Below are 17081 nucleotides of genomic sequence, written 5' to 3'. Positions count from 1 at the left end.
TAAGAAAGACATTATATGGATTTAAAATCCCTGGGCTTAGTTTGGTAGGTTCTGTATGACAGTCACCCTAATTAAAGGTCATATTTTTTTCCTTGAAGCATCGTGAAGGTAAAGTAGATGCTCTTATTAATAAGGTAGATGATAGGATTGTTATTGTGAATTATAAAGAAGAGGTTGAGAAATTCAAAAAGTATCTAGCTATAGGATTTGCGATGAAAGATTTGGGTGGACTAAAATATTTTTTGCTAATTGAAGTGTCTAGATCTGCAATTGGAATATTTTTTTATCCCAAAAGGAATGTATCATTAGTTTGTTAACAGAGACATGGATGCTTGATTGTAAGCTTGAAGATACTCCTATTGTTCAAAATCATCACTTGGGAGAATGTCTCAATCAAGTTTCTACCAACAAGGGCTAATAATAGAGATTAGTAGGAAGATTGAATGATTTGTCACATACATGGTCTTATCGTGCATATGATGTTAGTGTGGTGAGTCAGTTTATGGACTCTCCAAGTGAAGATCACATGAATGCTGTTATTTGAATTCTTAGATATTTGAAGTCTCCAACAGGAAGAGGAATTATGTTTTCAAAGAGTGGCCACTTGAGGTAGAGAGATTTACTATGCAGATTGGGCAAGCAATATTACTGATAGACTATTTAGTTCAGACGATTTTCCTTTGTTGGAGGAAATTTAGTTACATGGCGTAGCAAGAAGCAGAAGGTGGTAAGTTTGTCTAATGCAGAAGCTGAGTATAGAGGCATCGCAAAGGGTAAGGTATTATGGTTACATTGTATTAACATTATCATGTTAAGTATGTTGAAGTGGATTGACATTTGATTAAGGAAAAGTTGGAATAACAGATTGTTAAGTTTCCATTTGTGAAGTCCGAAGATCAACTTGCAGATATCCTTACGAAGGTAGTTGCTTTTTTTTTTTTTTCCTTTCATATAGAAGGCAATTGCTAGTTAGGCATATTATGACTCACTTGGCAAGTTCGGCATGAGTAACATCTATGAACCAATTTGAGAGAGTGTGTTAACATGAGTCTTACTTGATGCTATTGCATTCTATAGTGCCTTTATAAATAGTTTTCCCACTTCCTCGTAAAGTCCTTTTGTCATCTCTATAAATACCTCCACATTGGAGAAGAAGAAATGTTAGAATTATTTCATAAACCCTCATTCTATAATTTAGCACATAATTCACCTCCAGAAATCTCTCCTACAGCTACTAATGATTGGGGTGGGTGGAGACCACTGTTCTAAAAATCGGCCTAAGCGGCTGCCTAGGCACTAGGCGGTGGAGGACCGATGAGATTTAGGCCAAAACAGGCCAAAAAATGTGGTACGGCCTAGGCGGGTTAGGCGGGCTAGGCGGGTTAGGCAGGCTAGGCGAGCTAAGTGGTCTCTAGGCGGTTCTATTTTTTTTAATTTTTTTTAAATAAACTTAAAGGGTTTTCTAACCTACTAAAAAAGAACATATTATGAATCAGTGATTTTCAATTTTGGTTATGGGTTTTTCTTATTTTCATTGCATTAGTTTATGATGATGGCAATGCCATGATGCCTTAAGTTTTAAGTTTTAACTTTCCCAAAGTCTTAATATAAATATAATTTTTATTTTTTAGAGTGTAAGTAGGCACTTATTGTATATGTTATATAATAAATTTAATTAAATTCGTTTAGTCGGCCTAGGCGCTACGCTCCAACCCACCGCTCTACTAGCGTCTAGCGTTTTTTAGAACCTTGGTGGAGACCATGAGAAACATTTTGGCTCTTAGCTAGGAAGAGAGAGTAATGCTTTCTTCCTTCAAACAATTCATGTATACTTGCTTTTGCAAGAGTTGGGAAGCATCAATTAGGTACACACAATAAGCCAAAAGCATGAAACACTCGAAACGTATTAATTTAGACAAAAAAAGCACTCATGGGATCTTCAACAAAACAAGATGGATTCAGCAGCAGCGGAAACAGAGGCTCCAGCTCTCCATTGTTTCTTCTTTTCCTAGACAAACAGGACAACCAGTCTCCTCAACAACCCCTTGACGTAAGAGATTGCGTTTGATGGGCAAAAGATTATTGCAACACCTCCATAGAAAGATCAAAGATGACTGCTCAGTTTAAAAGAAGTGCAGAATGGGTTTTTATAGGAAAGTTTTGAGTTTACTCCGTTAAGTACAAAAATAAAAAGGGGTCGGAAGTGAATCAATCGACCAAAAAGTTTTAAACTTAAAAGTGAGCTATATATGCCCCTCCAGTTATCATTTTTCTTTCTGGAAGAAATTTGAGAATCAAGAGTCAAGACACTTAATTAGAAGGAAGATCTTGTGCACTGTCATGCTTGAAGGAATAAACTGCTGGAGACAAAATCAAATCCTTTATATATATATATATATATATATTTTATTTCTTTTTTGTTTTTTTTTTGAGGAACAACCAATCCTTTATTTATTAAAAGTACCTCAGCAACAGGATTGCATTATTAAATATAAACACTGCAAGTAATGGGATTGACTTATGCCTAGGCTCTAATTATTGTAAACAGAAAAAAAAAGTTTGAGGAATGGGATTAACTTTTATATATGATTACTTCCTGCGGTTCTCTTTACACTACTTTTGTCTTGAAGAAGCATCTACATGTCATGGAAGTGATCATACTGGTATCGGAACCAATATGATCACTTTCGAGGAGGGGGTCCTTCTAGTCGGATATAGTCGTACATCACTCCTTCGAAAGTGCCCAAGCTCCTTGACTGGGTAAGATAGATGGCGTTGTTTCCTTCTCGTAGTTGATAGCTCGGTCCAATAATACTGAACAACCAGTACAAACCATGAATTCCATGCCTAGCTACGGCATTGTCCCTCCCGATTAGCCCTGTCGTAAAATGAGGTGGGAAGGCGCTCTGGTTGTTGAATCGAACCTGGTTCCAACACAATGTCAAACACAATTAACCATCAACTATACTAATGGTATGTCATTTGCAAATTGTTTAGCATTTTATGTTAAAACAGTACCTGAACTTCTGCATTAGTGGCTGAGGCCAATGCTAACTGGAGTGTATAATTTCCTGGATTTGTCAAATTTTGAAGTTCAAATAGAATTTTCCATGTTGTTGGTTCATACGTATGATTTCCGATGTTCCTACAGTGCTTGATTAGATTAGCAAGACACAAATTTGTAATCCCCAATAATGCCGGGAACAGTTGCATACAAACTATAATTTCCAGGTCGAGCATCTTTGATAAGGAAATAACCTTGCTCATTAGCTTGAGTCCAGAACTGATAACCCTGTAAAAAAAATTGTAGCAAATTATAACAACTTGCATTTGACCTCATAATATTCACACTAAGGGGTCATGACATCATCTCCTGTTTGGTGCTTTTTTCGCGTTTTAGTAAGAACAAACAAGACTAGAATAACAAAAATGTTACCAAACGGTTACCATGTAACATAAGCGAATAAAAAGTAGTGTCACAAATTACCTTGCTTTCCTTTTGCCATGATCCCGCATTTCCAGTTGCAGCCAATCCTACATATGCGGAACTTGCCCAGACATGGCTCTTGCTGATGTACCTAAAACAAGAAGAACGTTTATACTTACAGTGGAAAAAATCGAACCTTTTGAGGAAGAAAAAAGGGAATTGAAAAAAAATTGAAGTGTCAAAAGAGGAAAGTACCAATCCTGTACTAGTAATTGACCGGCAACTGATCCGCGTCCGCTTGAGCTAGGGAAGTTTTCTGATTGAGTGAAATTGTATGGCCAGCTATTGACTTCTTCAGCCAACTAATAACATCATAACGGTCAATATGAGCTGAATTTAAGTAAACATAAATCCTTCGTTACAAAGGAAATGTGTGGAAATATTATTACTGTACCTGCTCATTAGCATTTTCCCAGAGAATAGTTTCATTTAAGGTCGGAACTGAATTGAGATACACAAAGACAGGCCCAAAAACTTTCTTCCATGCCTCACCTTCTACAAATCTCATCCCAACTTCCTTCCCAGCCTAGTGCGTACTAACAAACATCTGGATCAAGTGAATTTGACAAGTAATTAAGATAATAGTATTATGAATATTGATCAAGCGAATTTGACAAGTAATTAAGCTAATAATATGATGAATATTGGGCTATATGGGTGAATGGAGAGATTTTATGCTTGTACTTACAGAGAGGGCGGTTGGGCCTACATGAGAGGTGAGGTCTTGCTTGAACGGCCCAGCTGTGCGAAACTCATCACTAGGTATGATAATCCAAAAGCCTACAACTGGGTTAGTGCAAATCTATCCATGGACCTTGTTATCTTTGTTCTCAGTTGAGTATTGGTATTTGTCGTCCACCTACAAATCCAGATCTAGTGTTAAATTAAGGGATGTAAATCAAATGAATATTAGTTTAGGGACAAATTTACAATAAAGAATTCTAAATTTTACTCTAATTATTATACAACTTACTAAAATATGAAATAAAAATTAATTTTTTCTAATTATAGATGAAATTTGAAATAAAGTGAAGATGGCTAAGTACGTGGTACCTCTCCTCTAAGGTCAGGATTGCTTGGATTGGTCAAAAGAACAGCTTCAGGATAGGCAAGTTTAATACCGTTTTCACGGTCCTCGGCTGTTGGCATGATCCTTTGTCTGTCGTCAGATACAACCATAAACTGAAATCTGCATTGTAAAATGGAACAAATAAACTTAAGTTTTTATTTTATAATTGGTAAACTGAAGCAGTGCATCAAACTATAATAATATATAGTAGATTCATAGTTTCCTATAAAAAATCAGCACACAATGTCGATAAATCCAATAATTTTTTTTTGAGTAAATTGTAGCAATGGTCCCTAAATTTTAATCAAATTGGAGCAATGGTTCCTCAATTAAAAATCCATTACCATTGGTCCCTCAACTTATTAAAATGTATAGCTATAGTCATTTTCATCAATTTCTTCAAATTTTTGTCAAAATAAGTTATATTGGTATAACCATTTATATAATTATGGTCCCTCAACTCATCAAAGTGTGTAATTATGGTCATTTTCGTCAACTACGTCAAAAATTTTGTCAAAACGAGTTATGTTGGAATGACCATTGCTACAATTGGGTTAAAGTTAAGGGACCATTTCTCCAGTTGAATTAAAGTTGAGGGACCAAAGATAATGAATTTTTAGTTGAGGGACCATAGCTGCACGTTTTGATGAGTTGAAGGACCAATAGTAATGGATTTTTAGTTGAAGGATCATTGCTCCAATTGAGTTAAAGTTAAGGGACCATAGCTACAATTTACTCTTTTTTTTTTTCCATTTCACACTTGTCTGGTTGAAGTTTGTAAACAATTCTAATTTGATCAATGTCCACTTCTGGCCACCCTTCAGGACGCTCAAATATGGAATATGCATAGAACCCGGCGCGACCACGCTGCATTATGTACCTGCATCAAAGTTTAAAGTAAAGTTAAGATAACTTCAAGCATAATTGTAATTACATCCTCTGTACTTTTTTCTCTCTATTTTGGGAAAGGTTAATACCATACCTTTTGTCAACATTCATGGAAAGTGTGGCATTACCGAGAGAAACATCGTAGGTTTGAATAAAAGAAATTTCTATTTGATCGGCCCTCGCTGTGATAACTTTAAATCTTGTCCCTTGCAGTCTGCACATGAGTAGTATACATAATTTTAGCTAAAAGTTTGAGACATTTTATTTTTCCAACAGAAAAATATATGCAGATGAAAGGAAGGAAGAGACCTTACTTGTCCACACCTTCTGTCTCTCGGTTATTCCAGACATCATCCCAATACCTGTATGATAGGTTTGACATAAGTTAAAGTCCAAACAAGTGCAAAATCATATAATCTATGATTAGTAAACAAAAACAGATTTAGTCTGCTATTTTTATAAAATTTGTGTGTTACCCTCTATTATTTTCATGATTCTTAATTTCAAGTAAGTTGTCGATTCCCTTGTACTGGATTCCAATGACGTCTCCTCCGGGATGAGAAAATGTAAGCCGGACAATGCCATTATTCAGCACTACCTAAAAGACACATAAACTGTGATCAGGTGACCCTTTGGCAATGGCATGTAGATGTTAAGAAAATTGATGTAAAAACAAGAAGTTAGATGACCAGGAAAAAGGAGATTCAAATGATAGACTTACCAGGTTGTTAGTCTTTGTTAGCATGTTGTTGTACCAAGTATCTGATCCAGTAGCGCTCCTTAGTGCTCTTCTGCAATTACACAGTAAATATTTCATTAATAACTCTTATTAAATTATTCGTTTATGCAGATGTTGACAGGCAATTTCAAGGACAAACTGCAATAAAATACAAAATTAAAAACAAAACCAGAGAAGGGGAATTGCCGGTCAATAGAGCAGTTTGATAACAGGATAAACAGAAAGTGTTGCTTTTCAAAACAAAGAATTCAATGGGATATAATTTTGACCAGCCTTCGTGACGATTAAGTAAATTAGTACGTTCTAAAGAATTTAATGAATCAAAAGAATGGGCCAAAGTGTTATTAGTCCCAGGTTGAATTGACTAATGTCCATCCGTTTCATTTACGTCGATAATTTAATATCTTATAAGTTTTTCGGAAGAAACCTACACGCAAGTTATTAACAAGGACATTATTACCACAAATAACTATTTTTCGTCTAGTGAATGTTGTTCTTGTGAATTGCTAGTAGTAACCATGACCTAGATTGCACAGAAGGTAAACGGCAAAGCATAGTGGTCCTACAAACATCCAAGGTGTGAGTGCAATTATTTTTTTTTTAAATAAATGATATTATATATAGTAAGATGAGATGAATTTAATCTCACAATGAACTAACAATAATGTACTTCAAATTCGTCTTTGTCGAGAATCTAACCTAAGACATCTAAATGAAGAAAAATTTTATTATACTAAATGGCAGATATGAATGCATTTATTCAAGTATCTTTTGTAACATTCAAATTCGAGAGAGAGAGAGAGAGAGAGAGAGAGAGAGAGAGAGAGAGAGAGAGAGAGAGAGAGAGAGAGAGAGAGAGAGAGAGAGAGAGAGAGAGAGAGAGAGAGAGAGAGAGAGAGTTACAACCTCCTAATTAGACTCGGTAGTTTCTGACATGACACGAAAATAACGATTACAACCTCCTAATTAGACCCGGCAGCTTCTGACACGACACGAAAATAACAGGTTTTGGGTCAACACGATAATTAATCGGGTCATTATCGGGTGACCCATTAATAACAAGTTCTTCACGGGTATACACAGGGGTAACACATGGGTAACCTGTTTCGACCCGTTAAGAAAAAAATTATTTTGATAATTTTAAAGTTTAATTACTAAAAGATTTATTATAAAATACAATAGCCAAATTAATATATACAATATATTATATATTAAATATATAGTTTTGTATTATTATTCTATACAAGTTATAAAAAAAAAAAGGTTTTAGTCATTATTTATTTTTATTATGAGAGTTCCTTATTATCAGTACTAGGATAAATTTTATTTAACATGTTGTTGTCCAAAATTAAAATAAACTAGTATAGTATTTGTATAGGCAAGAACTAAGAAGACATACATATAAGTATGAAAAATGTGAAACAATATATAAACACTCGTGATTCATCACTATTCCTCCACGAGTAGATAATGGTTACACTTACATTATCGTTTAAATTTTTAAAATCCTCCAAACCCTCATGAATAATGTTTTTTGTTTGAGGGAAAAATTAATAAAATTAATAATAATTATTGTAGAAGTGTAAAAAATGTAAAAACATATATTTACATTCACTCATAGTGACAATCAGGCCTGGCAATTCCTGACACAACCCGATAACCCGACACGACACAACACGAAATTAACAGGTGTTTGGGTCGACACGATAACGAATCGGGTTGTTATCAGGTAACCCAATAAGCACCTATTAAGATAACGGGTTGATTCAGGTATACACGTGGGTAACACGATACACGATAAGCAGAATATTAATTTTATAATTTTATAACCCTAAAAAAATACTATAATTATATATATATATATATATATATATTAATATAACAATTTTATACCCCTAAAAACTATAATATATATATATATATATATATATTAAATTAACTATAATAATTATACCCCCAAAATATTAACTATAATAATTATATATATATATATATATATTAAATTTTATAAAAACTATAATAATTATTAATTAATATAAACTAATAAAAATGGTGAGAAATTTTATTTTTTTAAGTTATTAACTTTTTATCACACATATGACATATCCCACTATTTTTATAATGACACATGATGTACTACTCTGTGTACCGGCCAATTATACGTACAAAATAAATAGATTTAAAGGAAAACTAATGAAAATGGCTTGAAAACTTTGAGTTTTAATGATAAGGACAAAATAAAGGGTAAAGTGAATAGTACCATTATTGACTTGTTAGTGTAAAAATGTGGTTTTTCGTTAAAATGAACAGTACCGAGTGCTTTTCGTTAAAGTTCCCTAGATTTAAATCTACTTAATATATATACATATATATATATATACACCATTGAACTTGATGGGATACGAATTATACAAAACTAATTTCAACGATCCAATCGTCAAACTTGTTTGTATGTGCTTCGAGATCGTATCAGTAAAAAATCGCAAAAAACAAACATTCAGAGATCAAGTAACCGAACAAAGTTTTTCGATGGTTATAAACTGAAAAATCACGATTTAACGATTATTTTAACTCCGATTTTGATTATTTTTTATAGCTACACTCCTTAATCCTATATGAATACAATGAATGAATTCGATCTTCAATTTAAAATATTTACACTAGAATGAAAGTATAAATAAACTCTTAAGTATTAGTGAATTTATTGTTTTGATGGGATACTCATTCTACAAAACTAGTTTCAATGATCCAACCGTCAAACATGTTTGTATATACTTCGACATCGCATACGCCAAAAATTGCAAAAAACAAACACTCAGAGATAAAGTAATGGGACAAAACTTTTCGACGGTTATAAACGAAAAATCACGATTTAACGGTTATTTTAACTCCGATTTTGATGATTTTTTACAGGTACACTCCTTGACCCTATATGAATATCATGAATGAATTCGATCTTCAATTTAAAATATTTACACTAGTGGATACCACAAAATTTTATGTTATACTTAATGAAAGTATAAATAAACTCTTAAGTATTAGTGAATCTATTGTTTTGATGGGATACTCATTCTACGAAACTAGTTTCAATGATCCAACCATTAAACATGTTTGTATATACTTCGAGATCGCATACGTCAAAAATTGCAAACAATAAAAACATTCAGAGATCAAGGAACGGGACAAAACTTTTCGACGATTATAAAAAGAAAAATACGATTTAACGGTTATTTTAACTCCAATTTTGATGATTTTTTGCAGCTACACTCCTTGACCCTATATGAATACAATGATTGAATTCGATCTTCAATTTAAAATATTTACACTAGTGGATACAAAAAAATCTTATGTTATACTTAATGAAAGTATGAATAAACTTTTAAGTGTTAGTGAATCTATTGTTTTGATGAGATACAGGCATTCTACGAAACTAGTTTCAATGATCCAACCGTCAAACATGTTTGTATATACTTCGAGATCGCATACGCCAAAAATTGCAAAAAACAAACATTCAAAGATCAAGTAACGGGACAAAACTTTTCGACGATTATAAAACAAAAAATCACAATTTAACGGTTATTTTAACTCCAATTTTGATGATTTTTTACAGGTACACTCCTTGACCCTATATGAATACAAAGAATAAATTCAATCTTCAATTTAAAATATTTACACTAGTGGATATCGTAAAATCTTATGTTATACTTAATAAAAGTATGAATAAACTATAATAATTATATATATATTAATTTAACAATTTTATACCCCTAAAAACTATAAAAATTATATAATATAATTATATATATATATATATATTAAATTAAATTTAAAAAATTGATGACCATTGGATCGGCTGAGATCAAGCTAAAGTTCCAAACAATTTCATGATGATCGATGTAAATCGAGGATTTTGTAAATTGAGGTTTAAACTTTTGAGAAAGACTTCACAACCTAGAAAACAAAAAAAATTTCATTTTTCATATCCTTGCACATTTAATATTTGTAATAGATTAGTAGTGTGTGTATTATTTTTTTATTAGGCACTTATTTTCGAGTGTAGATATAGTACTTAAACGACAAATGTGTTTTAATGTTTTGAAGTAATATTTATGTGGCAATGTGTGGTATGTGCAAATTTAAGAAAAAAAAATATTTTTCTTAATGGGTCATAACGGGTCGGGTCACTTTACTCGCTCGACCTGTTAAGGACCTGTTAAGTGATGCGTAAAATAACTTAACACACAAAATTAAACCCTCTTTTTATCAAATGTAGTAAAGTATGTAAGTAGGGATCGTTCTAGGCCGGGGATTAGGAGAGATTGCTAAACACTTGAAAACTGACTTAAAAACATAAAAACAAAATTTAAAACACTAAACTAGACTCAAAGAATGCAAAACTATACTTTAAAATACTTAAACAAACATAAAACTCAAAACAGCAACCTAATGACTCAAAACTGCCTAAAAACCACTTTCTGGGCAGTTTTGAGAACCTAACAAGAACTTGGACGAAGTTGGATGAAAACTTGAATCAAAACACTTAGAAACACAAATCAAAACACTTTCTAACTAATCTAAGACTTCAAAATAAAAGGGGATTTGTTTTGGACGAAAATTGAAAACAAAACAGAAACTTTAAAACAAAACAGATTGTAAAACGTTTTTGGATGAAAAGGATGGATAAAAGGCTAGTTAGGAGGTTCTTCTCCACACATGACACACTTGCAAACAAAATGATTTTCAGTTGTTCTTTCAATAAATTATGAAACTCAACACCCCAAGTTAATTAGATACGCTTAAATTAACCTTCAAGTTCTCCTTAAGTTAATGAATTGGATGGAAAAGCGCATACAACAATTCAAAGCATTCCTCAAAGGTTCCTTACGTGATGAGCACAATAAAGATACAATCAAGAATCATGAAGTACAATGAGAACTATAAGTGTTGACGAGGCATTCGTTACTATGATGAGCATGAAACTAGTGCCAAGAATTCATTCAACGCGATCGTTTTCAAGCGACCTTCACTACTTGTGATTATAAGATTGTAACTATTAGGTGAAATTCCCTCATAATCTAGCATCATATTCATGCATGAAAACTAAGCGTGCACTCTCAATCAACATACACAAATAAGTTATCAATCAAGTAGATGAACGAATTGAATCCGCAACTTATGAAATAACAACTGAATGTAATCAAATCATATTGCAAGCATGTACATGGTTTCGAATCACCCCCCAACTAAGGGGGTTTAGTTCCTCATTCTTGCAATACAAAGATACATAAAATTAGACATTAAAATCAAAGGAAAGAAAACACCTAAAATGCTCCAACTTGGAAAGCAAGTGCATCAATGGATCTCCCTTCCTCCTTGTTACGGCATGAAGCTTGTGGACAGATTTTTGGGTGGATTTATGGTGTAGAATGGATGGGGAATGATATGGAGGGGTTTAGGGTGAGTGTGGAAGAGTGTTTGATGGTTGGAAGGTGGTGGAGAACTTGGCAAAGAGGGTGGAAGAAGGTGGAGTGGCTGTTATGTTTTCTAGGCACTAGAATGGTGTTTTTGGGGTGTTTTGCTTCCTAGGGTGTGTATGGACGAATTTCTGTGATAAAATGATGAATATGGGGGATTGTTCTTTGGCCAAGGGGTGTAAACATGTATTTATAGGCCCCAAAAACCTTAGAAAATCAGGTTAGGTTAGGGATGAAATGCATGGCAAGTTGGTGTGTGTGGTGTGCAATGGTCCAAGGGTGAAAATGAAGTGATGATGCAAAGTGTGAAGGGTAAAATGGAGTGGTGTTGCAGCTAGGGAGCATGAATGATTGTGTACATTGCATAGAGATGGAAAGGGAGGTGAAATGTGCAACAAATGGGTCAAAGGTGCAACAACATGTGTGACACATGCCATTGGATTCCAAATGTGAATGATGGAGCATCAATTGGTGCATGTAATGGATGTAAAGATTGTCTAAAATCTAATGGGTGAAGGGAACAAGAGGTATCAAGCAATTGAGTGAAATAATTAAATGAATTAAAGCATGAAATCAGAAATTATGTAGGGGACAAGAGTGATCAAGCATGGCATGGGAATCCAAAGGGAATTCTATGTGTTTTGCATGGCAAGGAGTGTGCAACTTGGAGTGACATTTTTGGGCTGAATTCTTTATCTTTTGGACACTAATTCTTCACATTCTTGGCCTCTTTAGTTCTCAAATTCGTCCATCCACTTTGGCCCATGCATTTGCTATCCATTTCAAGCCCGAAACATGCTCCAAAGGCCTCCAAAATGCATCTTCTTGCATACTTTGTACTTAGAGTCTTTCACTTTGCATGTGGGCTTCTTTGCATGTGTATGAGTTGTCATTGTTTATCCTTGCAATTACACACACACACTTGCACACACATATGCCCAAAACGTCCATCCTCATGCATGCAATCCATTTGAGCCCAATATTGATCCAACATGCACCAAAATGCACTTTTCTTGCCAAGGTTGTTATTAAGACCTACAAACAAATGAAAATGGCTTTAAACACTAAAATAACTAAAGAAACACAACGTAAACGCACAAGAACAAGCCAATTAAGTCGCATAAATATGCTCCTATCATTAAGATAACGGGTATGACATGACACGACCCGTTAAGATAACAGGTTTTACACGAAAACGACATGAACACAACATACATGACCCGTTTGCCAAACCTAGTGACAAGCTTTACAACTTTCATGAAGGGGTCAGCTTCAAAATCCAACACTATAATCCATAAACCTTAAATTTTAATTTAACCGTCGATTGTCATATACGCTTTATTCTTCTTACTAAATTTCATATGAAGCGTAAATGTAAACAACAATCAATGGTTAAATTTTGATCTATGATTTATATGATTATAGTGGAGAATTTCGAAGTTAAGCTCTTTATGAAAGTTGTAAAGCTTATCATTACGAGCGTTTATATATATTTTCTATATTTTTTTATATTTCTACATTAATTAAAAAATTATTAAAGAAAATGTGCAAGGTTCCAATGTTTTAATGTTCCAATGTCCTTAATTTAGCAAAATTTTTGAACATTTGATATTTTGTAATGTTCTAATGTTTTTTTTTATTATGCTCTTATTTTGGGTATGTATATATATACTTAAAAGAAAAATACGTTTTTATATTTTGGATGTGACAATATGATATGTATATACTTATTTAGTATTATGTCTTTCATTTGATTATTTATTAGTTTAAAATATATTTTCCTTAATGGGTAACGGGCGAGTCATTTTACCCGTTTATTTTAATGGGTGTTATACGACATAATCCGTTAAGATATCGGGTATGACACGAAAACGACACAAACACGGAAAACACGACACGAATGTCAGGTCTACTCCTAATAAGTTATGACTCACAAGACATACAATGAAATTGAGTAAGAGAAATGGCGTTATAAAAGGACAATGATTGTTTGCCCTCCACTTTTGATGCTCTCCTTGTGCCCTCTTGTTTTGTGTGGTCATGGTTAAGCCACGTTAACATTTTATATTGTTTCTTTTTATAGATATAATAAGACAAAAATGAATAGTAATACAAAATGTTGACGTGGCTTAATCGTGACCACATAAAGAAGGCACGGGAAGGGCACCGGAAGTGGAGGGCAGAAATCCTTATCCGTTATAAAAATGTCTTTAGCAGGATGGGCCCCTAATTGTGAAGACTTATACGAGAGCAGGAATATACATGTTGATTTAAGACTTGAAATCGAAGTCGAAGTCTCGTGAGGAAAAAAGCGCACAAAAAGAAAATACACGGAAAACTAGAGCTTAAATATAGAAATATCGTTGGTATTAAAAAAAAAAAAAAGAGTTTTAACGAAAAATTTACGGTACTGTTTACTTTAATAAAAAATCATATTTTTACATTAAAAAGTCAACTATGGTATTATTCACTTTACCCTTTATTTTATCCTTATCGTTAAAACTTAATTTTTTCAATCATTTTTCATTAATTTTAATATAAAAATATAGGAATATTAAAAGCATTAAATACAATAAAACATTCTTGTAAAGAAAACAAAAAATCTATTTGGAATGTAGTTGGTTCTCTAATAAGAGTAATGTTAAGGAGGCTAAATTTTTAGATAAAATTTATAAATCAAATTCCATGAGTTGATAATTAAATTACTACTTTTTTTAAATAAACAATATTATCTACACTAACAATAATCTGCTTCTTCAATAGTTAGCCAAAAGAATTCAAAGAACCGTTATTTATAGCCCACAAAATATAACAGTTATCAACTCAATTCAGAGCTCGTCGTCCTCTCTCAGAGGTTTCACCATTTAAAAGGCAATGCACGACCCTCTCTCTCTCTTTTGCAGAAAGAGCTTGCCTTTTCCTCCCAATTAAGTTTTGGAATCTATATTTTTCCAATCACCAAGGATTCGAAGAAAAAAGAAAGGGAAGGTAGAGGATGAACGAACCTTACAGAAACCGTCGCCAAGTTACCATCATCAGATAAGAAGAAGAGCAAAGCGAGCATTCCTATTATCCCAAGGACCCAACTCCTTTGCCGTACCTTCTCCATTTTCGAACACCCTGCAAATTTGCAAATTTTAACAGTATATATCAAAAGGTATGCAATATTGGTATTGATGAAACAAATATATGCAAGGTTAATGGAAATTTATAATCACAACAAACGAGCTCACTAGCAAAGTTCCAAAGAAAATTGTTATTGTACCTTGATTAACTCAAATTATTCGAGTTCTAAGACAAATTCCTATATATATCTATGGCCGTCTTTTCTTTTGGAAGCAAAAGAAAAACTATAAAGTGGGACAAAGCACAAAAGAGTTTATCATATTAGAATGTACCTACCTCCCTCCCTCTCTCTCTCTCTCTCTCTCTCTCTCTCTCTCTCTCGTTTCTCTGTTCGTTACTAACCTACCTCCCTCCCTCCCTCTCTCTCTCTCTCTCTCTCTCTCTCTCTCTCTCTCGTTTCTCTGTTCGTTACTAAATTCTTTTTCTTATCCTTTAAGGTTTCAAAAACGTGCAGACAAATGCCTCCAAGTGAATGAATGAGCTTTATATAACCGCAGGTGGAGAATGAGTCCTGCTCCCTTTTGGCATGTTACACTACGTATCGCAATTTTGGTGCATGAATTTCCAACAATCACCCCTTGAGTCTTTATGTATCATAGCTTCTATTAAGACAACCCACCTCTTTTAGTTAAAAAACTAGCCTCTCCGCACGCACTAACGTGCGTGCGAGAGGCATTTTTGCATCACGGGCGCTACGCGGTCCTAAAAGTGTATTGTGTTATTCTTTTTCATTGTAATTGTCAATATATATTTTAATTGTATTGTGCAAAGATGAACTTTTTCTTTATCAGGCATGTCCTAAAATGTTGTCAAGTTTTTGGTTTTCACTTTGCGTAAAGTAATGATTTAAATGTTATTCATGCAATTGTCAAACAACATGAGATATTTGGATGCAAGTTCCTATCTAAAGTTCATGAACAATGGTAAGTAGATGTATATAAATAAAAAAAGAGTAGATAAAAACATTAAGTAGCTCTTCTCTGTATTGATATTAATATGCAAGTTACTGTTATTGCATATATTTTTTCCCCATGTTATCTTTTCTTTTGTCAAAAAAAAAATTGTGTTCGCTTTCTTTTTTGGGTTTGTGTAGGAATACGAAGAAAAAAAAATAAAGTGGATTTCATCAAATCAAGAATGGACACAACTGATAGGAGCAATAATTTAGTTTTACATAATGAATATCTAGTTAATGCTTGACTTCACGAATAAAGACATTATTGATTTCACGAATATTGAATATCTAGTTGTCAAGTTTTTCGTCCTTCCGCCATGCTTGCCATCCGTTTGCTTGCACATGATGCTTTAGATTTTCATGGTTAATCTGCAAGCAATGATGATAAATTAAGAAGTCTAATTGATTAAGATGTGAATAATGCATTATAATGCACAATCCCAAACATAAAGATTGTAAGCAATTTAACCTAAATACCTTTAACTTCGATAATTTTCCCATAGCAATACTTTTACTCCAGTTACTTTTAGAATACTGAAAGATAAATAAATTGTCAAGTTTGAAGTAACTAATTGTAATCATGTTTACAAAATGAAATAGTAAGAAATGTTACCTTAATCTTGTACTTCAACCTTTGTACTTTGAGACGGGTGTGATGCTTGTAAAACTGATAGAAAAATGCAATTTTATTTCTATTTGAAAATTGAATGCAATTTGAATTGATAGTATACATTCATATGAAAATAAGAGAAGAGTTACCGTATTTAGAAAAGTTGTTTGATCACTATTAATCTTTTTCCTGCACCCATAAATTGTTTTTTAAATTTGATAATTAATTTGTAGAATGATATGGAGAATGCAATTAAACGTAAATAGGTAAGAAATGGTGTTGTACCTAATTTTTTGGACTTTATTCCAAATGCGTATGATGTGAGGAGTTGTTGAAGGTTTTAATTCTTCTACCGCCTTTTTCATACGCCACCTATATATTAAAAGTATATATAATGTTAGATTTCTTATAACAAATTTAATGAAGAATTTAGAATACATACTGCTCATGCTTCTTTTTTTTTTCCACTCTTTGAGAATCAGTTGGCTTAGATCAGTAGTTTTTACTCCGACGGATATCTCCCAACCAGGTGTAAAAATAGAAACACGTCTATTTGGAATCTTATCAATAGGTAGTTCCTTCTTCATTTCTTGTGAGTATTCTTGTAAATATCCTAAGAATAAAAACAAATAAATTTTTTAATTAGCATGTATAGTACAGTAAGTGATTACTGAAGAAAAGAAAAAAGGTCATTGAGGTCAGAACTCAGAGAAACCATTAGCGCAATGCGATA

At 33.1% G+C, this 17081-nt stretch overlaps 1 protein-coding gene and 1 pseudogene across 1 annotated transcript; both read right to left on the bottom strand.

Annotated features, from left to right (window-relative positions):
- Positions 1-2628: 2628 nt before the first annotated feature.
- On the bottom strand, positions 2629-14766 carry LOC126602901 (uncharacterized; annotated as a pseudogene).
- A 1260-nt stretch (positions 14767-16026) lies between these two features.
- LOC126602900 (uncharacterized) lies at positions 16027-16713 on the bottom strand. The gene is made up of 5 exons (XM_050269724.1): positions 16634-16713; positions 16498-16537; positions 16352-16405; positions 16216-16272; positions 16027-16107 (listed from the first exon to the last, which is right to left on the bottom strand). The coding sequence occupies exons 1-5, from the start codon at positions 16711-16713 to the stop codon at positions 16027-16029; spliced, it is 312 nt and encodes a 103-aa protein (XP_050125681.1).
- Positions 16714-17081: the final 368 nt, after the last annotated feature.

The sequence above is a fragment of the Malus sylvestris genome, chromosome 15 (genome assembly GCF_916048215.2).
Source record: "Malus sylvestris chromosome 15, drMalSylv7.2, whole genome shotgun sequence".
Taxonomy (NCBI): domain Eukaryota; kingdom Viridiplantae; phylum Streptophyta; class Magnoliopsida; order Rosales; family Rosaceae; genus Malus; species Malus sylvestris.
Note: the sequence above shows the minus strand (reverse complement) of the source record. Positions and strands in the feature narration are given on the sequence as shown.

What these genes read in the sequence shown, in the direction of transcription:
- LOC126602900 (XM_050269724.1), bottom strand. Translation starts at nt 16,713, where the DNA reads ATGAAAAAGGCGGTAGAAGAATTAAAACCTTCAACAACTCCTCACATC. An exon ending in AATAAAGTCCAAAAAATTAG is followed by an intron (nt 16,538 to 16,633) that starts GTACAACACCAT and finishes TTATGGGTGCAG; the next exon opens with GAAAAAGATTAATAGTGATC. An exon ending in AAACAACTTTTCTAAATACG is followed by an intron (nt 16,406 to 16,497) that starts GTAACTCTTCTC and finishes TTTTTCTATCAG; the next exon opens with TTTTACAAGCATCACACCCG.